General features: G+C 35.4%; 2 protein-coding genes across 11 annotated transcripts; both read left to right on the top strand.

The window, feature by feature from the left end:
- Positions 1-325: 325 nt before the first annotated feature.
- Positions 326-11,590, top strand: LOC111019426 (mRNA capping enzyme family protein). 9 transcript variants are annotated; one of them, XM_088119340.1, is made up of 19 exons: positions 326-344; positions 475-705; positions 973-1,205; positions 1,656-1,791; positions 2,101-2,252; positions 2,651-2,734; positions 2,838-2,900; positions 3,423-3,554; positions 3,662-3,898; positions 4,086-4,208; positions 5,211-5,260; positions 7,699-7,861; positions 7,963-8,100; positions 8,955-9,077; positions 9,153-9,251; positions 9,651-9,743; positions 9,825-9,909; positions 10,749-10,876; positions 10,958-11,590. In XM_088119340.1, the coding sequence occupies exons 3-19, from the start codon at positions 1,077-1,079 to the stop codon at positions 11,099-11,101; spliced, it is 2,079 nt and encodes a 692-aa protein (XP_087975466.1). In that variant the 5' UTR covers positions 326-344; positions 475-705; positions 973-1,076; the 3' UTR covers positions 11,102-11,590. The 9 variants fall into 9 exon arrangements, with proteins under 9 accessions (XP_087975466.1, XP_087977118.1, XP_087975683.1 ...); XM_088119557.1 differs by lacking the exon at positions 326-344 and adding an exon at positions 813-870 and having other exon boundaries at positions 388-705; XM_088119822.1 differs by lacking the exon at positions 326-344 and adding an exon at positions 813-873 and having other exon boundaries at positions 388-705.
- Positions 11,591-13,228: 1,638 nt separating this feature from the next.
- On the top strand, positions 13,229-19,719 carry DEX1 (defective in exine formation protein (DEX1)). 2 transcript variants are annotated; one of them, XM_022295805.2, is made up of 13 exons: positions 13,229-13,610; positions 13,808-13,918; positions 14,069-14,151; positions 14,368-14,485; positions 14,595-14,755; positions 14,940-15,481; positions 15,584-15,654; positions 15,934-16,190; positions 16,829-17,010; positions 17,939-18,222; positions 18,342-18,459; positions 18,793-18,975; positions 19,094-19,719. In XM_022295805.2, exons 1-13 carry the CDS (start codon positions 13,471-13,473, stop codon positions 19,409-19,411), a joined length of 2,568 nt encoding a protein of 855 aa, XP_022151497.1. In that variant the 5' UTR covers positions 13,229-13,470; the 3' UTR covers positions 19,412-19,719. The 2 variants fall into 2 exon arrangements, with proteins under 2 accessions (XP_022151497.1, XP_022151498.1); XM_022295806.2 differs by lacking the exon at positions 13,229-13,610 and having other exon boundaries at positions 13,802-13,918; positions 14,053-14,151.
- Positions 19,720-22,560: the final 2,841 nt, after the last annotated feature.

Here is a 22,560-nt window from a genome sequence, read left to right as displayed (position 1 = left end):
CTATAATCGTCCATCAACAAATGAAGTAATCAATTTATTTATTTATTATATAATTTTGAATTGCTTATTTTTTGAGTTTATATTCTCCCTCACAAGCTATTTGTTGATAAATATATTAATTTTCTTTATAGAAAATTTTATTTCCAAGTCTTACTATCACCTGCCCAATGCCTTGTTTTCTCGTGCCAACGTACAAAACAAAACCAATTAAAATTCTCAAAGAAAAAGAAAAAAGAAAAAAGAAAGAAAGAAAAAAGAAAGAAAGAAAGAAATCATTTAATACCCAAATATAAACGTAGGTTCAAGCTTTGAACCTCCTTCCTTAATTTTGATTTGGTAGCGAGGTGTGCGACTCGTTCATCTTTTTGCACCCACGTTCGTTTCTCTCTCTCTCTTCCCCGTGACATTGATTATTAACTATCATCTTCTTTCTTTCCCTCTCCTCTCTATTTTTTTTTCCTTTTTCTTTCTTAGGGTTTCGAATGCGACTTTCAGTGGCGGGTGAGGTTAATTATGTAGGTTTTTGCTTCTTGGATTTTTCATGCGACTGTTTCAGCTGAGAATATGTCCGACTACGGGTTGGTGGCGGTGGATTTCTGATTTCCGAGGCCTACACGTTCCTGCTTTCTCATACTGCTTTCAACCCCGCGGTGTTGGATCGTAGTTTGGGCAGGGATTGGCAGTCGATTGCAATTGCCTGCCGAGGTTTGATTTTTTTGTGTTTTGTTTTGTTTTCTTTTTCCTTTTCATTTGGAATGACTTTTTTTAGTTTTTTATTTTTTGCCCGCTGCTCATGTGCTGCCAATTCGCAGAATAGAAGCATCGGGAGTATGGAATTTTGCTTGTCTTCAGGCTGTTTGATTAACTAGGGTTGTAGGTTTTGTTCTACGAGTAATGCGGTTCATATTTTTACTCGAGGTACCGGTAGTCGAAATGGTTGTAACTTTGTGGTATTCGGGTTTGGACTTGCAGGGTTGTGTAAATATTCGGTTACAAGTGAAGTTCACGACTCTCCTGTGTTAGAGGAATTGTGGGCACGCCACGGTTTGGAGTAAATGTTGCTTGGTGGACGTTGAATGATTGTTTCCATGGACTTAAATGCCTCGCCGGTGCCTGATGAGGATGAAGAGACGTTTGAGAGGCATGAAGAGGTGTATAGCGCTCCAGAGGAACATATAGAGACTGCTGTCAGTATAGCACGGCGGGTACGTGCGTTTTTCTGACCTGTATTTTCTTTTTAACAGGAAACATAAACTTTCATTATCGAGAATGATGGTAGAATGGAGGGATGGCTTGTGCGAACATTCAGTTGCAGCTTCCTATCTGTTTTTTCTTTTTGGGACGCCTCATTAGAAACTTATAAATATTTACGTGGAGCAGAGAATAGAGGGAAAGTTTCATTTTGGTGTTCTATGTTCTCTAGTAAAATTTGATATCCGGGGAGACTTTTTTTTGGGGGGGGGGGGGGGGGGCAACCAGTTAAAAAAACGAGCAGTCCAAAAGGAGATATTCAGGGAGACTTGGAAGAGGAATCTTAGCCTTCTTGTGAGCGCACTAGTGTATTATTCTCGCATGAGCTCAAGCAGTACTATGCATACACATTTGTATCTGGGTGTGCGGTCCAGCTTGATTGTACATCTATTCGTTTGTGTTAGGAGCGAGAAGAAAGAAAAAGGCGGTTGAAAAGAGATCGCTCTATTGAGAGACCAGTGCATGAATATCAACAACCTGCTCGGGATCAGTTTTATCCTGCTAAAAACCAAAAATCTGATAGAAGCAGGCTTCCCCCAGGTGATGTCCTGAATTTTCAGATTTCATGGTTTTCCTCCTCCTTTACTCATTCTTTAAGATTGATGGAGGTTTTAGTTCCTTTGCATGCATCTATTTGTAAATATTTCAGTTTCAATCGACCCAAAAAAGAAAAAAAGAAAAGCGGTTCATGAAAGTTCGACGTGTCTACTTTTTGCTGGATCTTTCTCATGCAAATATTTGAGGCTTTAAGTGCTCATTCTCCCATGATAAATTAATGAACCTGTAAAGTTATCTTTTCTATGCTCCATGTTTTACAAAATTTGCCATATACCTCTATTTTTTCTGTAGGTTGGTTGGATTGCCCTGCATTTGGTAAAGAAATATGTTGCATGATTCCTTCCAAGGTTCCTCTGGGTGAATCCTTTAATGATTGTATAACACCTGGTAAAAGATACTCATTTAAGCAAGTGATCCATCAACAGAGAGTTTGGGGAAGAAAAGTAAGTTGTCTCTCATTTATCACTCCCACCCTCTACCCAACATGCACGCACACGCACACACAAATACAGAGAAGGAGAGAGAAAACTGCAAAATTTGCTGATAAAGGGTGGAGCATCTTAATCCTGCAATCTATTTTTCTTTCCGTTTATAAGGAACTAATTTCTCACTAAAGATGATTGTAAAGAAAACAAGAAATCTCTATGCCCAAACCCTACTAGATACAAACAAAGACCCAAGTATCAAGGGGGACATGAATCTCCATATTCCTCTTAATCCCCAGTTGTCCTTGTGTATATGGAGGACCAAAAGACAAAATATGATGATAAAGGATTTGTTATTCTTGCATGGGTTACGATTATCTGTTGAAGTAACAGCTTCTTTTGAACTAAATTTTCAGCTTGGTTTGGTGATTGATTTGTCAAATTCTTACCGTTATTATACGACTTCAGATTTGAATAAAGAGGGTATCAAGTATGTTAAGGTGAGTCTTTTGAGTATGGCATGTTATCCTAACTGTACTTTCTGATTGTAGGAATTAAACTTTACTAATATTGTGTGATCTTTGTTCTTCTTGTTGGGGGAAGATTCCTTGCAAGGGGAGGGACTCTGTACCTGACAACAAGTCAGTCAATATGTTTGTTTACGAGGTCTGTACCATTTTATATATGCACACTTGAGATTCTTTTGTCACGTTCTTAGAAGTAGTGCTTCCGTACATTATATTTTTAGTGGAAGGGATTGACCTTTGTTTTATTATTATTTTTCTTGGAGCATTGGATACAGCATGAAATTAGGAACTGAATGACTATCAGCACTTATTTTTGGTGTAGAAATAAATACCATCTTGCTACTTAACCAACGTGGGTCACTTTGATATACCAATTTACTAACTTATTGTCAATTGATATCGTTAGTAAGCAGCAAACTCATGTTGTGGCAATGTCCATTAGGTCATAGAATACCTTCTCCACCATATCTGTTTGATATGGGAGAAAAGGTATATTGGCATCTGTGGGCAGTGGGCACATACATACAGTCATACACACACTTTTAATTAAGTGTTTTAAGTGTTTATCTATGCCTGGACTTGTATACTTGTTCAGAAAAGAAGATGAGATACTTATAGAACCTGCGCGTGCCTACATCTAATTGAAATGTCACCTTTTCAGGTTATTCAGTTCCTTTCTCGTCAGAAACACTCAAGGAAGTTTATTCTTGTCCATTGCACGCATGGCCATAATCGTACTGGATATATGATCATAAATTATCTTGTGCGTGCACATTCTATTTCTGTTACTGAGGTTAGTAAATATACCTGAAAAATGTTTCAAGTGTCATGATCATCCTCAGTCTTGCTTTGTTCTTCCTATTGATTCATCTCTCGTTTTGTCTCTCTACCCCTTGAGAGGGGTTGTTTGGGTTATCCTCTTTGTGCCAGGCTCTAAAAACGTTTTCTGATGCCCGCCCTCCTGGAATTTACAAGCCAGACTACATTGATGGGTTATATACCTTTTATCATGAAAGAAAACCTGAAGTGGTTGTTTGCCCGCCCACGCCTGAGTGGAAGAGATCTTCAGATCTTGATCTTAATGGCGAAGCAGTTCCAGATGATGATGATGATGGAGGTCCTGCTGCACCTTTGAATGTATGCACTATTTAAAGAGTTCTCGTTCTTTTCAATATTTCAATTCCTTCATATAAATGGAGTGGGTATGCAAGAAATGTAAACAATAATATATAAGTTTCTCTACTTAGTGACGAGTCTATGGAACTTTTTTACTAAATTGTGTTTCCTAGTTAGAAATGAAGACAATTTACTAAACTGTCTCCAGGAAAATCACGAAGATGGTGTTCAATTGATGACGAATGATGATATATTGGGAGATGAGATACCCGAGGACCAGGAACGTGCTTTGAAGCACTTCTGCTACCAGATGCTTAAATTGAATGCTGGAGTATGCTCTTTAAGCCCTTTCCTTTCTGTCTCTTTTTTTTTACCTGCAACTGCTAAGATGTCCATGGTTTCACATTCTCCTTTATTGAACCCAAGACATTTATCCCATCTAATATTCTCACAAGCTAGCTGTGGATGGACTTGGCTTTTTTTTACTTTCTGGATGGGCATTCTGCCATTCTATTTTCACTTAAACCACTTATTTACAAAGTACCACTAAAAATTAGGGAACTTTTTCCCTTACAATTTCTTGGTTCTCTTTGTTAATTATCATTATTTATTTATTATTTTTTTAAAACTCATCTTTTAGTTGGATCATTGGTCACAGGTATCCTTTTGTGCAACTCATATTTAGGAATCGCATGTTTACCAACTCATGTAATGATTCAGATTTTTAGTATGCTGAGGATTCAGAATTTAGAAGCACTTGGTTTATTTGGTATACATAGAACATATTTTATACTCGATATAATATTTTGCTGTCGTACTCAATGCTTCTATTCATCATGAAAAAGTGTAGATTATGATCATCTGAGTTTTCATATGGTAAAATGAAATTTTATTTCAGTTTGCACTTATCGCTGAAGCCAATTTGAAGTACTGCGTGGAAAACTGTAGTCAGAATGTGTGCATATCATAATTGTCATTGATATAACTTGAAAACAAAAAGGAAATAATCAAATTGAAAATGGGTTAGAATACTGGAATTTAGAGCCTTTACTAGTTTAAATTTCATGCCAATAAGTTGGTATGGAGTATTCCAACATGTCTGTCATTATTTTTTTCCCTCTTTATTGCATCCTCATTGAAGGTTGAACGTTATAGGAAACCCTGCCATTCATTCTGATTCCTTTACAAATATCCGTTGTAAACTGTTCTTTCTGTGTGGAAGAAATCTGGTATAAAATTAAATATTGAAGCACTTGCATGTGTATCTTGCAGAAGTAGTCAGTTTTCTTGTTGCTTGTGTTTGGTACAGTATCTTACTTGTTTTATTTTTCAGGCCAGAGCAAATTTGCAATTTCCAGGGTCACATCCAGTGTCTCTTAACAGGTCATTTACACTAATTTTTCTTAATTTAATTTGTCATTTTTTAATTAATTAATTCACTTCTAGGTTATTTCTTTGTTCATCCTGTGTCATTCTATGCGTTGTGAGGGCTAAGAGCCCTAATGTGCTTTTTTTTTTTATAGGAAACTATAGAACTATATTGACCCTAATGTGCTTTTTGTTAGTTTTTTTTAATATTGTTTTATTGGTACTACAATGACACAAGTATACTTGGAGGTGTCATGTGCTTCACAGCACCTAGAAAGTAGAAACCCACAGTAGCATATTTGTGATTGAGGGTATAGGTAACCTGAGAGTTTGTAATGGGGCTTTGCTGGCCAAATGGTTGTGGCCTTTCTTTTAGGAACCTAATGCTTTGTGGCACAAGATCATTGTGAGCAGGTACGGGTCTCACCCCTTAGTGTGGGTCTGAGCTAGGCTTCTGCTAAGAGCCCCTGGAAAGTTATCCCTTATTTTTTCTGTAGGTCATGAGATGTTCTATTGGGGACGGATATGATGTTTACTTTTGGGTGGGAGAAACCCCCTTGCCTCTTATTTCCCCACCTTTACCCTCTCTTTGATATGAAGCTGCATTCTGTGGCTTCAGTTTTCCATCCTCTACTAGTTTTCATCCATTTATTTAGGGTTTTTTCTGTCTTTTGACATATAGGAAGACTTTGAAGGTTTCAGCCTTACTGGTTTTGCTGAGGAATGTCCATATTAGCCAAGGGAAGAGATTTTCGTGTTTGGTCCCATAGTTCGTCGAGAGGGCTCCTTGCTCCATTTTCCATCTTTTATGCATCCCTCAGTCTTCCCCTGGCCCCCCTAGCTATCTTCACTATGGAGGGTTAAAGTTTTGAAGAAGATTAAATTATTTTCATGGCAGGTCATGTATGGAAAAGTCAATACTTTGGACTAGATTCCCTTTCGATTGGGCCATAGTGGTGGTGCATTTTTTAAAAAATACTTTTGGAGTTCCATAGGCTCTTAGAAGTGATTGTTGGGCAATGGTGGAGGAGCTGTTGTTTTATCCTCCCTTTCAGGATAAATAAAATGTTCTTTGGCAGTCTTGTTTTATTTTTCCTATTTTGTGGAGTATTTGGCTGGAAAGAAATAACATAGTTTCAACATAGTTTTTGGAGGGGATGAGAGGTCTATGTAGGAGGTTTGGGACATCATTAAATTTAATTCCTCTAGTTTTAGTTTCTAAGGTCTTTTGTACCTTAGTTAGGTGTTATTTTTTTTAGATCTGAATCCTCTTTGCGGGTGACTTTTGTTTTCTCCTTTTTTTCTTATACCTTTGGGTATTTTTCCATTTGTTCAATGAGAGCCTGGTTTCTTATAGAACGTGTTTTGTAATTATCAGAATATCAGTTAGGTTTAATTCTTTTGGATTGGAAGCCCTTTCTTTAGATAGGGCTCTTTCTTCTAGGCCTTTGTTTTTGTATGCCCTTGTATATGCTTCTATTTTCATTTGCTAAAAGTTCGGTTTCTTATCAAAAAAAAAAAAAAAGATAAAGAAAAGAAAAAAGAACGTGTTGTGATCGAAGAGAAACAAAGTGATGTTCCAAAGCTCTAAATCTCCTTCCTCTAAATGTTCTCATTTTTTAAGATCTAACGAATTCTCAATCTCCTTCCCCCAAGTGTTTCAGTGGAGTTTCTAACCCTTCACATTCTTCCAATGATGAGCCATATGGTGACTTTATTCTAGTCCTCAAGGGCTGGATTGATATTTAGATCTAGAATTGGGAAAGCTTCACAATGAAATGAATTTTTACCTCGAAGCTCATTCTAGAACAAAGCTTGAGATTCAAGCCGAATTCGAGCAGGAGATTGTAGAAAGCTTGAGGTGTTTTATTTAAGATCATCAGAGGAGATTCTTGGTTCAATGATCTTTTAAAATTTGTTTTGGTTAGTTGGTGGTCCATGACTTTGGAAATCTTCTATTTCTTCAAAGGTGGCGGTTTGGGTCGCTTTGAAGCTAGATTCGTCTGAACATTCTCTCTCTATTAGCGTTTTATATTTCTTATTAAATGGAAAAGAAACCCGCTAACAGCCACCGGTTACACAAACGTATGCTTTGAACAATTTTGTTCCTTTTCGTTTAAGAATGAGAAGTTCATATATCTGCTTAGCACTCTCTCTAGTTTCTGGTAGCTGACTCTTATTATTTTGTGTTTAAATCTTGGGAATTGGACCCCCTTTCTTTAGGGAGTCTTCTTTGTGTTCTGTGTTATGAGTTGGGAGCTTCGCACTTGAGTCTCTTTAGTTAATACAAATGATGCTTATCATGAAGAATTAAAGCAAAGAATTGATCCTCCATTATTTGTATATTTACATTGATTATAGCTTCGTATGTATTTATGTTGCTATTTAAATTAGCCTCATGATACTGAGTTTGATTTTTTTTTTTTTTTTTTTAATTTTTTTATGGCATGCAGAGACAATCTGCAACTGCTAAGGCAACGCTATTATTATGCCACATGGAAAGCTGATGGAACAAGATATATGATGCTAATAACCATGGATGGATGCTACTTGATTGACAGGGGTTTTAAATTTCGAAGAGTCCAAATGAGATTTCCTTACAGAAATGCTAATGATGTATGTTAGCCCGCTCCTTCACTGGAGATTACTATTTGATAATTGATTATATAATTGTATCTGCATTCGTTCTGATATACATAGACCATTTTTGCTTCAAGGGCTTAGTTGAGAAGATTCACCACTATACATTGCTTGATGGAGAAATGATAATTGATACTATGCCAGACTCTCAGAAGCAAGAGAGAAGATATCTTATATATGATATGATGGCAATTAATCACGTCTCAGTTATTGAGGTTTGATTTATCTATCTGTTAATGATTAAAGTGCTCCTGATGTAGGAAACACCCTTATGTCTTTATGTAGTTTAACCAATAAATGCTTGAATTCAATTGGACTTGCTCAAATTTGTTAAATTATTGGTTTGATTAATTGTTTTTGCCTCCTCCATTGCATTGCACAACTTACAGGCACTAATGTGTCTACTGACTTAACTGAGTGCTTGATTGTCCAGTTCAATTCCGAGCAAGTAATCAATGGGGGGTGTAATCTCCTTTGGGTGTTCTTGGGACGGGACTCCTTAGTCATCGTGTTTGTTTTTCATTGTTCTTTCATAATGCCTTCTCTGAAGAAAATCCTAGCACAATCTGATTAGCGTTAGTAATTGGGTCTTGGGAATTAGTTTGCTTCATATGCTACCATCAACTTGAAAAACCTTTTCTGGCCCCCATAATTTAAAATTTTTTTAATTCCTAATTTTGTGGTAGGTCGATCGTCTCCTTCCCATATTTTTACCTGATTTAGAATGTAAGCTACAGTCTACTCGGATCTCTTAATTCATGTGCGAACCTATTGCTGTCATTCAAGATGCTCCTGGCAATATCTATTTTAGAAATATTTAACATATTAAGAAATTCTTACTTGGTTTTGCTGGTAGATGGCCAACTTTTTGAAACTTCCATCTTCACTGTTTGGCTGAGAAATATATTACAATGCATACTGTTTAATTAATTGGGCATATAGGATACAGTATTGAGTATGTTACTATTTCTTACTTCACCGTGCATGTATCTTTTAGTGATACATTGTTATTTTTTCAATGTAAAAGGTCAATCTTTTTTATAGCTCTAATAACTTGCTGTTGTTATAGCGTCCTTTCTATGAACGGTGGAAGATGCTTGAGAAAGAAGTGATTGAACCTCGCAATTATGAGCGCCAGCATATTCACAAAAGTGTGAACCCTAATTATAGATATGATCTGGAGCCATTCAGGGTATGTATCCATACTTTCCTTGTTTTGACGTTTCTTCTCAAAGTGGTTATTTGATTCAACATAATTACTCATTAGGTGAGGAGGAAAGATTTTTGGTTGCTCTCCACAGTTACCAAACTTCTGAAGGAGTTCATACCGAAGCTTTCACATGATGCCGATGGCCTAATATTTCAGGTAGAATATCTGTAGATAAAATGTTAACAGATGCCAGATGACTTATTCATTTTTGGTAGGACTTGAACCATCCTTTATTATAATAAACTTGTTTTCTTCTTTCAAAATGTTGTAATTTCATTAAATGTCCAAGAAACTAAAAGAAATATTGAAACAGAATCCAATTACGGTACAATGACTCATATGATAGTATGAAACAAATTTTTATTTCTAAAAGTTCACGGAAATCTCTTGTAACATCTTCATTGAATACCATCGTTCTCTCTGTTTCTCAAATATTGCATATTACCTTTATATTCTGTTTGGGGATGGGATTGGGGAAATGATACTTTTTTTTTGGAAGTTTATTATTGTCATTTATTGGGATAAAATGGTTGATGTTCATCCTTTTTTTTTTAGGGTTGGGATGATGCTTATGTTCCTCGAACTCATGAGGGTCTTTTAAAGTGGAAGTATCCTGAAATGAACTCTGTCGACTTCCTATTTGAGGTTGTAAGTAATTTCTTTAGCATTGGTGCATGCTGCAGCTGAATGTTGAATGCTGAAGTAATTTGAAGTTATTTGTCTGTACAGTTGGGTGAAGATGATTCTCAGGTTCTTATTTTGTTCGAACGAGGAAAGAGGAAAACAATGGAAGGAAATAGGGTTAAGTTTAAAGGTTGATGCAAATAGTTTATGCCTCTTACTTTGTTGTCTCAAGTTCTCTTTTCCTTTTATCAGTTAAAATATTTTTAATAATCTATATGTTTGTTCGCACTTCAAAAGTCATCTCAATTGTTGAGGACTACTTGGTGGGGGTAGGAGTATAAGCACTTCGAGATTCTATTATCTTTATATTTAGAACTTCTGATTACAATTGTTGAATATTACTTTTGGGGCTTCTAGATTGAACAAAGTATTAACATACAGTGTCTGGAAAGCACTCAATGAAATGTTTAAGTAGGATGGGGTGTCTAATCTACTTTATAAATTGAAGCTGATGCTCTAATGAGAAGAAAAAAAATGTAATTATTTCATTGACTTGAAAACCTTTCTGCTGGCATTGGCTCAATGTTGCCACACAATCTAACGACTATAGAACTTTCTTCTGTCCTATCCTTCCTTAAACTATAAGTCTGGATCCTCCCTTAACCTATAAGTCTGGATGCACTAGTCGATTCCAGGATGGGCGGTCATTGGTTTAAAATCCTTGGATTTGTTGCATGATATTTTAGATCTTTTGACTGAATATTTCTCCAGATCGGGTAATAGTCCCCAGTTTCCAAATTTATTGATAAGGTTGAAGAAGTTTTGGCATATAAGGAGAAGCTGATGCTAGGACTGTCTTCAAGAATTATCTATAGTAAAGTTAATTATCTAAAAGGAATATTTTATCGTTTTGTCTTTGGGTGTCATTAGCACATTGATGCCACAGATGTTGCATTCATGTGTTTTCGTCTGGAGAGATATCGTTATTTGGTATAGATCATTTTTGACCTTATTTTGAAATTTTTGCAGATGGTGATCCCTCCTTCTATTCAGGAAAGATTGTTGAGTGTTCTTGGGACTCTGATGAGCAAGTATGGGTCTGCATGCGTGTCAGGACAGACAAGACAACTCCTAATGATTTCAATACTTACAAAAAGGTTCCTTTATTGCCAATTTGCTATACATTTTGATGCAAGTTTGAATCCTCATCAATTAATATTTCTTGATATTTGAAACAGGTCATGCGCAGCATTAGAGACAATATCACAGAGGAAGATTTGTTGAAGGAGATTCACGAGATCATACGCTTGCCCATGTATGCTGACAGGATAAGGAATGATAGTAAAGCAGCCCAACATACAACCTCAACACGACGGAGGTGATATCTAGACGTTGCCCAAATACAAAACTTAGGCAGTATTAGTCGATAATCTTCGGATGAGATGCTGGAAAAGTGTCCCCCCACATGTTTTGCTTGTTCGTTCTGTTGCCAGCTTTACGAATGTCCCCTTGGTTGAGTTGTGCATATATATTATTGATAGGGTGACCAAGCCATTAGCAGCTTCTCCTTGTGGTATCCTTTAGTGTGTGCAGAGCTGGTGAATTGTATGATCCAGTCAGTGCACTTAATAGTTGTCTTGAATTAGGGCTTTGAAATCCATTTCTTCTAGTTTTCCAGGTGAAGAGATGTAGGATTAGGATCATCATGTATATTAGTATTTTAATTTTTCGTTATTTAGTGATTGCTAAGCAGCAACTCGAAGGCAGTCATTTTAAGTAAATCTGAGCCAAGTTTTTATAGCAAGGTTTTACATTTTTACTGTTGTGAATAGCCTCTACTCTTAATGATCATGTCTCCACTGTCTTTTCTATTTCGGTCTCCGTTTTCCCTGTTTCCTCTATTTTGAATTTTTCCTTCGGCTGAGAAATAAGAAATGCGGCCTGTTATCTCGGTTTCAATTCATTGATGTTCTACAGCCTGTTTGCTTTGTTCTTCCTACCCATGCTGTTTCATTTCTATGCAGTATGCACAAAAATAGTTGAAAAGGCGGTTTCCATTAGGATGGAAATGTAAATTCCATTCACAAGCATGAAGTTATTTGTAAACTGGACGGGTATTTTTCTACCAGAATGGAAGATTTAAGTTTCATTCAGTTGATATTGCTTGGATTTTGCCATCAGAATGGAAGATGTAAGTTCCAATCACATGCTTCATATTGTTCACTTTTGTGACCAAACTCAAGCATTTTTCTTTCAGAATAGACGTAAGTTTCATTCATATGCTTCGAATACTTGGCTTTATCCAGACAAGCATTTTATATCAGAATGGAGAATATTGAAATTTCTTGGATTTTGCTGTCAGGCTGGAGAATGGAGAAATTCCATTCCATTAATATGCATTATATCTTGTTTTGTGACCAAATAAGATTAGTGATACGTATTCTTAATCTTTAATTTGTAAAAATTATGAAGGTGCAAGTTTCGTACACATTTTAATTGTTGCTGACCAGATTCATTTCTCTATTAGGATAGAAATTGTTGAATTACTTCGCATGCTTCATAATCATTTGCATAATCAGGAAGGATTTTGGAATGGCAAAATAACAATCAAAATCACTCCCATTTTTATTTATCATGTATGGCAAATTAAAAAATTGATTTTACGGAAGCATAAAATCACTTAAAATTGATTTTTAAGGTATCACTTGAGTGTTGATTTTGGAAAATCGATTATTTTTAAATCTCTTTTTTCAAAATCACTTCTAACATCACTCCTAAATACATTCACGGATATAAAGAAGAATTTTTTTTTTTTTTTTTTACCATTTTAGTGGTGATTGAAATTTTATAAAATTTAGGAATTGCACTATAAAGTGTTAAATTTGTAATGAGTTTAAATCTAATTTGTGTCTCTAAGTCATATTAGTTCAGAAGTCTCAAGTTCGAACATTTGGTGGTATTATACTATTGAGGTCACTCTGGTTTGGACCTTGAGACGAACCCAGACATCTCTAGGTATAAGGGAAAAAATTGACTCTCAATTATAAAAAAATAATAAATAAATATTTTGATATTAGTTCACCATTAATAGGTTAATGGGAAGAATCACAAGTATCTTTATATTTAAATGATGTGGTTAATGTGTTGTGAGTGGATTGTTAAACAAGTATTTTAGATTAATTTAAGTTTAGTATAAATTTCAATTATTATCCAACCAATAATTCAAGCGTAATTTGAAAAATAAAAACAGAATTTTCTAGATAAACAACTAAATGGAATTAAATTCAGAATCTACCGTGGAGAAAAATAAATTACTGCTATGAAATTAGAACACAGTAAGCATAATTATAAAATATCAAATGTCTTGCAGGATACTTTGGTTTTCTAACGATAAGATTCGAATTCACAGCATCTAATCAGGCAAATATCATAAAAATTTAAGGTATTATTTACCCAAAGCAAACGTTGTATTAATTTCAATATATTGGACAATTCTAATAGAATAGTCAACATTTTTGGTTCTAATCTTCTCGCTTCAGACTCGCAGCGCACGGGCGCCACTGCACTTGAATTTCGCAGATCCTTTTTGGGGTTTTGGCAATCTGATCTTCTTGGCTCTGCATTTCAATTTTCAGAGTCCCCATAGGGTCTGCCCGGGCAGGGCTTCGTTCCCTGAATTCCACTGATCTTTGCGTCGAATTTGAGTTTTCGCTTCTTCCTGTAAACATTCGTAGGGCTAGGGTGGCCACTCATGAAATTCTCCGTAATCTCAGCTCTTCTGGTTTGTCTAATTCTATTTGCTCGGTCGAAATGCATTCACGGCGAGGAGGCCAAGAAAAACAAATTTCGTGAACGAGAAGCCACCGATGATGCCCTTGGATACCCTGAGATGTAAGTTGTGTATCGCTCTTTCATCATTTCGCTTTCGTCTTGCGTGTGAGCTGCTGTTATTCTTGATATTCCTTTTCATTGAATTATGTGATTAAATTGCATTTGGGATTTGGGGCTTTTGTTCGGTTCAAGTGCTTAATGAATTGTCTTCTTTCAAAGATTGACTTTTTTCTTTTTTACTTTCGATCTTTGATAAGAGACGAGGATGCTTTGTTGAACACACAATGTCCAAGGAATTTGGAGCTAAGATGGCAAACGGAAGTGAGTTCTAGCATATATGCTACCCCCTTGATCGCTGATATTAACAGGTATAGTAGGCCTTTCACTTATAAATTCATCGTCACAGGAGGCTTAAAAAATATGAGAAGGGTTCCTCAGAGTTTTAATGCTATCACTCTCACACTCGGGGTTCAACCTCTTTACTTAAGCTTTATTTTTTTAGTTTATCTATTTTACAGTGATGGGAAACTTGAGATAGTGGTTCCATCTTTCGTTCACTACCTTGAAGTCCTAGAAGGTTCTGATGGAGACAAAATGCCAGGTAAAACTTGTGGTAGCTATTTCAAGAGTGCCAATTTCTCTGGTTGATGACATGCTCAGCTGGATTATAATAATGCATAGGCGGTGATATATTTTTGAAATGAAAAGTTTGAATTGTGAAAAATATTGCATAAATAATGATGGCTGTAGAGAGTATTAGTTGTGCACAGTGTTTCACGAAGAAGCCTATTAGTCTAAATTATATATTTTCTTTTAGGCTGGCCTGCTTTTCATCAGTCAACTGTGCATGCTAGTCCCGTTCTATATGATATCGACAAAGATGGTGTAAGGGAAATAGCTTTGGCGACATACAATGGGGAAGTGCTCTTTTTCAGGTGCTTATCTTTGCATTCTTGCACAAAAACCATCTCTTTCGTTTTCTATAATTCAGTCTTCAAATATTTTTTAATTTTATTTTCCCTAAAAAATATCAATTGTTATTAGGGTGTCGGGATATATGATGACAGATAAGTTGGAGATACCTCGTCGTCGCGTTCGTAAGAATTGGCATGTGAGTCTTAATCCTGATCCAGTTGACCGTTCTCATCCAGACGTTCATGATGACCAACTTGTCGTAGAAGCAGCCAAGACTAAATCAATGTCTCGTAAGTATATCTCACCCTCTGATTATTGATTTTCCTCGCTTCCCATGAAAATTCTCGTTAATCTATGTGCATGGGGAACGTGAAATAAATCTGTGGTAGCTAGAACGTTCTTGATTTTATGGCTGCATTATGAATCACATGAGATGAGACAACTGACGTTACTGTGTATTTCTTGTCCTTGCAGAAACAAGTGAAGGTGTTCCAGAGTTAAACCGTACTACTGAGATCACGATGAATGGAACTGCGAATGAACTTAATAATTCAGCTACCATATCAACACAAATGCTGAACATTTCAAATACTGTGAATACCAGCAAGGGGAATGACAGCAAAGTTGAACCAGATATTGTCCTGCCTACAAGCATGGCCAATACTTCTATGAATCTTACAACTGGAATACTCGATGGGACAAATGGAACTGGCACTAGTAGACGACTTTTGGAAGATATTGACTCTAAACAATCTCAAGAATATGGTTCAAGGTCCAAGGTCAATGGTAGTGGAGATGCTCACGTTGCAACCGTTGAAAATGATGAAGCTTTGGAAGCAGATGCTGATTCATCATTTGATATATTCCGTGAAAAAGATGAGCTGGCTGACGAGTATAATTATGACTATGATGATTATGTTGATGAATCCATGTGGGGAGATGAGGAGTGGACTGAAGTCAAGCATGAAAAAGTGGAGGAATATGTGGATATTGATGCACATCTATTGTGCACTCCTGTGAGTTCAACTTTTATACTTCAAATGAACCTCTGTGGCATTCCCTACCATTGATATGACTCATTGTAATTAACTTTAAATGGTACATTAATTTTCACCCAGGTCATAGCTGACATCGACAATGATGGGGTATCTGAAATGATTGTAGCTGTTTCATACTTTTTTGATACTGAGTGAGTCCTCTTTGATACTGTCTCGTCTTTGGTGCTTTTAGTGTCTCACGCATACACATACGGTCATAATGGTTAAGAAGATGAGGAAACGGCATCAAGAAATTGGTATTTTTACTTCAAATATTTATGGTACTCTGCGAGTAAGTAGATTGTATACTGCCGTTGCCGTTTGGCAGTGACGAATATAATTCTTTTTTTTTCTCTGGTGTAATTTCTTGAAACATCAATTATTATTTTTGGTATCCGGTGGAAGAAATTGATAACCCTCTATAATAATAGGTACTATGACAACCCAGAGCACAAGAAAGAATTGGGTGATCTTGATATTGGGAAATATGTAGCTGGTGCCATTGTTGTTTTCAATCTGGACTCAAAACAAGTAAAGTGGACAGCTGAACTAGACTTGAGCACAGATTCTGCAAACTTTCGTGCTTATATATATTCCTCACCTACTGTCATTGATTTGGATGGTGATGGGAATTTGGATATTCTTGTTGGAACTTCCTATGGCTTGTTCTACGTCTTGGATCATCATGGTAATCTCCTAATCTATTTCTGAATACTAATTTTCTTCTTGTTATATGCATTGATGAATTCAGCGCTTTATGCTCTTAATATGTTCCCAATGGTTACAAAATTGGGGAACATTTAATTGATTTCTCCTGCGATTTTTGTTCATTTTATTTATTTGTTTTTTGGAATTTCATACGCATGCAAACTAAAAAGATTTGCATGAATGTCTTATCCTCAAAATAATTTATAGGTTATTCTAAAGTAGCTTATCGCTGCTTCCGCTCAACATTAAATTATTTTTCTGATGCTTGGCTCTCTGTGCCCAATAAATGGGAGATAGTTGATTTGAGATCTTGTGAAACCATTCTTTCTTCGAGTCATGTTCTCTTTGCTGTTACTGCCGTCTTCTTCTTCTCTTTTTTTGATAGGAATCTTCTTCTTCCTTCCCCTTTTTAGGAGATAGCATTTACCTCTTGAATATTATACTAATGGTAATGGTTAGCTCTTTTTTTTTTGGGTTATGAGGGCCCCTGGCCTTGTTGGTTTTCTTTTAGTAGCCAATGATTTAGTTTGTTCGCTCATTCATGAAATTGCAATATTTTGCATGTAATGTTTCTTTCTAATCCCCTGAAATTTGAACCTTGATTGATATTGTGTCCAGGCAAGGTGAGAGAGAAGTTTCCTCTTGAAATGGCTGAAATTCAGGGAGCAGTTGTTGCAGCTGATATCAATGATGATGGAAAAATTGAACTTGTGACTACTGATACACATGGAAATGTTGCTGCCTGGACTGCTCAAGGTCAAGAAATTTGGGAAACGAATCTTAAGAGCCTTGTACCGCAGGTGAACCACTTTCTGTTCCTTGTTAGTTACTCTCTTCATGAAAGGTTGTCACTGTCAAGCTGCTGGTGGCAAATTCATGCATGACCTTGGTTAAAATTTAAATTAGCACCAACTTCACACTTCACCAAAATGTGCTTTCTTTCAAAATAAAGGAGAAAGATTAGAGATGTGTTAAGAGTTATGTCTTTTGTTCACACTAGCTTGAGGTGGCGTTTATTTAGGCAAAATGGAGTTAGATACAAGTAGTGTGGCCTGCATTTTTCACTGACTAACAGTTATATCATTCGCTGTTATAATCTGAGTTATTTTCATGTCTAACTTTTCTGATGATGAAATTCATTTCATTTAAATTTAAAAAAAAGAAAAAAGAAAAAGGAATACATTTCAATTTTTTAATCCTTGATGCGTCTGTTTTTTCTGAGTTTTGCCCGTTGGCTTTCTCAGCCATGCCATTGATCCTAGGTTCATGAGCTTTACTGTTAACTGCTGACTGTTTGAAGAAACTGAATTTAGATAGATGGCTTGTATTGAGACGGACACCTTTCTCTGAATGCACATACCAAAAGTTTATGTTAGGGAAGGCCGGTAAGGAGTGACACAGTTCACAAGAGTGGTTTGTTATTGGCATTGTTAAAGTTGATAGAATAGAAAACGGCGGCAACGTAAACGTTAATAATATAATAACTGATTCGGTTGCCAAAAGAGAGAAAAATATCTTTGTTGGGTTCATAATCTGGATCTCTGTGTCAGTTTAGTAATCTACTGACTTTGTAATATGATAGAGGCTAGCCGATATCTCTCTTATTGATGATACAGAATACAGATGATCCTGGAGATGTTTCTGTTTGATGCAAAGCATCTGAAATTTTCTATCATAGGCCAGTGTATTAATCTAGCATAGTTTTGATGCATAAACTTATTTCTTCAGGGTCCATCCATTGGCGATGTTGATGGGGATGGTTATACCGATGTTGTGGTACCGACGGTGTCAGGAAATATATATGTTCTCAGCGGCAAGGATGGGTCATTTGTTCGTCCTTACCCCTATAGAACTCATGGAAGAGTGATGAATCAAGTTCTTCTCGTTGATTTGAACAAACGCGATGACAAAAAGAAGGGGCTTACTCTAGTCACATCATCATTCGATGGGTATCTGTATCTTATAGATGGACCTACATCATGTGCTGATGTTATTGACATTGGCGAGACTTCGTAAGATATTTTCTAAAATAGTCTCTAAAATCTATGAGTGTCAGGACTCGTGAACATCTAAATATTATTTTTGCTCTCCCTTCATCGGAGTTCACTATGTATGCGTTCTTCCATTTCAGATATAGCATGGTCCTGGCTGACAATGTTGATGGTGGAGATGACCTTGATCTTATTGTCACAACCATGAATGGAAATGTTTTCTGCTTTTCAACCCCTGCTCCTCATCATCCTCTCAAGGTATGATGATATGAAGCTGCTTTTCTGAATTCTTTTCTCACTCTCCCACACAACTTAATGTTAATGTTAGACAATTGATTGATAAATGATTAAATTTACCGTAATCCATAGAGTTTAAGCTTTTGGGTTCAGTGGTGATTTAATGTGATATCAATAGGAGGGTCTTGTGTTTAAGCTCTCGTAATATCATTTCATCCGTATTAATAAGCGGCCATTTTGCTCATTTTCAAATCCAAAGGTGGGGATCGTTCAAATAGTGATAAAAGATTAAATTTACTATCAGTTTAAGCTTTTTTGGTTATTTAACACTGAATGTTACTTCTTTTGACTTAGGCATGGAGATCACCCAATCAAGGAAGAAACAACGTTGCAATCCGGGACAACCGTGAAGGTGTTTTCATTTCACATTCATCTAGAGCTTTCCGTGATGAGGAAGGCAAGAACTTCTGGGTGGAGATGGAGATTGTAGATCGTTATAGAAACCCATCCGGGAATCAAGCACCATATAATGTCACCGTAATTCGCGCCTAAACTCAGATTCTTTTATTTTTCTAAATTCCAGCTATTCTCTGAAAGTATACACATTCTACTTGGGATTGTGATTTTGATCTGAATATCTTGCTAAAACTTGCAGACAACCTTGATGGTTCCTGGCAATTACCAGGGGGAGAGAAAAATAATACAAAACCAGATCTTCAAAGAACCAGGAAATCATCGGATAAAACTTCCAACTGTCAGTGTTCGGACCACAGGCACTGTTTTGGTGGAGATGGTTGACAAAAATGGACTCTATTTTTCGGATGAGTTCTCCCTCACATTCCACATGTATTATTATAAGCTCCTGAAGTGGCTTCTTGTCCTCCCGATGCTCGGAATGTTCGGTGTGCTCATCATCTTTCGCCCACAAGAGCCCGTGCCATTACCATCATTCTCCCGGAACACTAACCTATGATCATAGCCCCATATAAAATGCTGAGCTGAGGCACATTCAAGTCAACGAACAAGGTATCTCTGACCGAGAGCTGGACTATGCGCGATCTTTTGTTATACTTGTTTAGAGTTGGTTGTTCATCTAATCTACAGACATGTTGAACCCGAGTCGAATCGAAATTTTTGATGATGATGGAGTAGTGGGGTTTCCGGTGAACATATCTGAAAAAGCTAGACACTCAGAAAGTGTTGCAAAATCACATCGTTTTCGAGATCGAAGGGATTTTAGTCGAGATAAATTGATATTTATATACAATTTTATTCTTTTCCTGTCCTGTGCTTCTTGCTAATCTTGTTCGAATCGGGAAAACGTCGATGTTTGGAAATTCTGGCCCTTGACAAATTCCATAGATTTTCCCTGCAATATGTGATATTGCTTCAGGTCTAAAGGTTGGTAAGAGACGTCTTTGACAAAGCAGAGACGACTTTTTAAAGTAATTTTAAAATCAACAGAATAATTTCTCAAATAAGTTCATTAGATTCAAAATCAAACTGTCTAGGTTGATAAGAGAAGCCTTTGGCCTCTAAGAAAAGAAGAAAATAAAAAAAGAGGTGTATTTGGCAAATGGGCAAGTTTAATATGTGTTTGAAATTTTTTTAACTATATTACATTATAAATGAGATATAAAATTTTAAATATAAAATTTTAAATATACGATCTAAAGAAGGAAAATTAATGCTTGATCACTCAAATGGTATAAAATTTAATGCTATAATCACATTAGAAAATAAAGTTTGTTTGATAATATATCTGTAAACTAGTAATATGCTACCCACTAAATATACGAGGTTTGAATCCATTCGCTCTCAACTTACCTTATTCTATTTGGACTAATGAACCACCAATGATGGTTAAGAAATACTATTATAATAATTATAATGTATCTTATTCTTATTTTGATTCCATATCGTATTAGTAAAACAACATTTTTGATTCTAATTCCAATAAGCAATACAAAGAAATAACATTTTCATTCCAATTACTTATAATTATATTCTGGTAAGTAAAAGAAACTCAACTTATTTTGTTTAATTTGCTTTAGGTTTTAGTGTGTAATTTAAAATTTGCAACTTCATGATTGGTGTAGTTGAAATAATACCGTGTGAGTTTATGTTGGGAATTTGCAGTAGTGTTGAAAATATCCTCAACACGAAATTCCTTTTAAGATTCACAACTTCGAGCTACATAAATATAGAATGTGAAATATTATTGTCAATTATATTTTTTAATACAATAATATGAGGGTAATGGTTCGAACTAGTTAAGTTAAATTTAGAATCGTATATCTTAATGGGTTAAAATATTAACATTTTAAAAAAATATATATAAAGTATAAATTTCAAGTTCATCTACTTCTATACGGAAAAAGTTTAAGAATAATGTAATTTAAAAAATAAATTACAAAAATAATGTATATTTAAAAGTAATAACAAAATAAATGTAGTATAAATAAAAAAATTACAAAATTAAGTTATACATTCAAACTATTGACAAAAATAGGTTAGGTGCTAGTCAAAGTCAAAAATCGCATACAATCGATGCGATTTAGGTGCCAACATAGATGAGGTGGACTCGAAGAATGAGTTAGCAACAAAAATAGGTTGTACGCAATTTCTATTTATGGAAAGTCGCGTACAATGAATGCGATTTTCATTTAAAATATTTATATATTTATTTATGTAGTTTTTTTTAAATTTTTTTACGAATAAAATATTTTATTTTATTAGTATTTTATTTATTTTCTATTTTCTATATAGTTTTTATTTATTTTACCTATAAAATACAATTTATTTTATTATAAGTAAAAGTATACATTCGTCTAGAACATATTTTTTCAATAAATCTTAGATCATACTAAACGTTACAATTATTTATATAAAAAGAATCACATGTACGTAACGGCAACCTACAATTGAAAATAACAAGAAGTTAAAAGAGAAAATGAAATTAGAAAAGGTAAAAAGAGAACATTAAATTTTTAAAAGAAGGTTAAAAGAGAAATTGAAGGAAAAAAAGTTAAAAAACGTTGGAGGAGTAAAAATTGAAAATAAAAAGAAGTTAATAGCGAAAATGAAGTAAAAAAAAGGTTAAGAGAGAAATTGGAATAAAAATGTTAGAGCATGGAGGGTTAATAACGATCATTATGACCAATGCTGCACAATTCTTACCATTTAAAAGAATTGACAAAATAATATATATACCATATATGACTCGCAGCAAATGCATGCGATTTCCATCCCAACACGTGGCATCTTTAAAGCCGTGTCACACTGGAGTCGCGGTCAATGACTGCGACTTTCACAAAATCGCGGTCATTGACTGCGATTTCGGCTTGCAAACAACTATTTCGCTTAAAATCGCCGTCATTAAATGCGATTTACCTGAAATTGCATCCAATGCTGCGATTTCACTACCCTACTTTTGAAATACTTTCAAACCTACATTATTTGTGTGATTTGTTTTTTGAAAAACATTATTTAAAAACTATTTTGAAAAAAAGAATCCCACAATTTCACTACCAAATTTTGGGATATGTATAATTAGGGTTTTTTACAATTATTTTGTTTTAAATTATTACATCATAGGAATATGTCCAATCATGTTGTAGGTAATTAACAACTATTTTCCAAACATGGAGAAAATTAAGATGATAGTATTTTTTTTTTAAATTATGGTTTTTTAAAATAAATAAAAAAAAACAAAGGGATATGGTGGGAAGTTGCAAACAACTTTTAAATTCAAAATATAAAAATAAAAAAGTTAAAAAATAAAAAATGAAAGAGGAAGTGGGGGAAGTGGCCCGGGCTGCCACTCCCAAATTTAACAAAAAAAAAACAAGAGGAAGTGGGGGAATTGGCTGCCACTTCCCAATTCAAAATAAAAAAATAATAAAAAAAGAACAAATGGCCCGTCAGCAAAGACGTGGCTCCATTTGTGCCACGTCAGGGAAAAGTCGCAGCCAATTGCTGCGATTTTAGTGAAATCGCGGTCAATAACCGCAATTTCGATGTAAATCGCAGCCATCGCCTGCGATTTTGGACAAATCGCAGCCTATCCCTGTTATTTATCTACCCTAATTTTGTAATTACTTTGAAACCTACGCTAGATTT

This window comes from Momordica charantia, assembly GCF_013281855.1.
Source record: "Momordica charantia cultivar OHB3-1 chromosome 1 unlocalized genomic scaffold, Mcharantia_2.0 BLBB01000001.1, whole genome shotgun sequence".
NCBI lineage: Eukaryota > Viridiplantae > Streptophyta > Magnoliopsida > Cucurbitales > Cucurbitaceae > Momordica > Momordica charantia.
The sequence above is the reverse complement of the archived record's forward strand: the minus strand, read 5'-3'. Positions and strand labels throughout refer to the sequence as shown.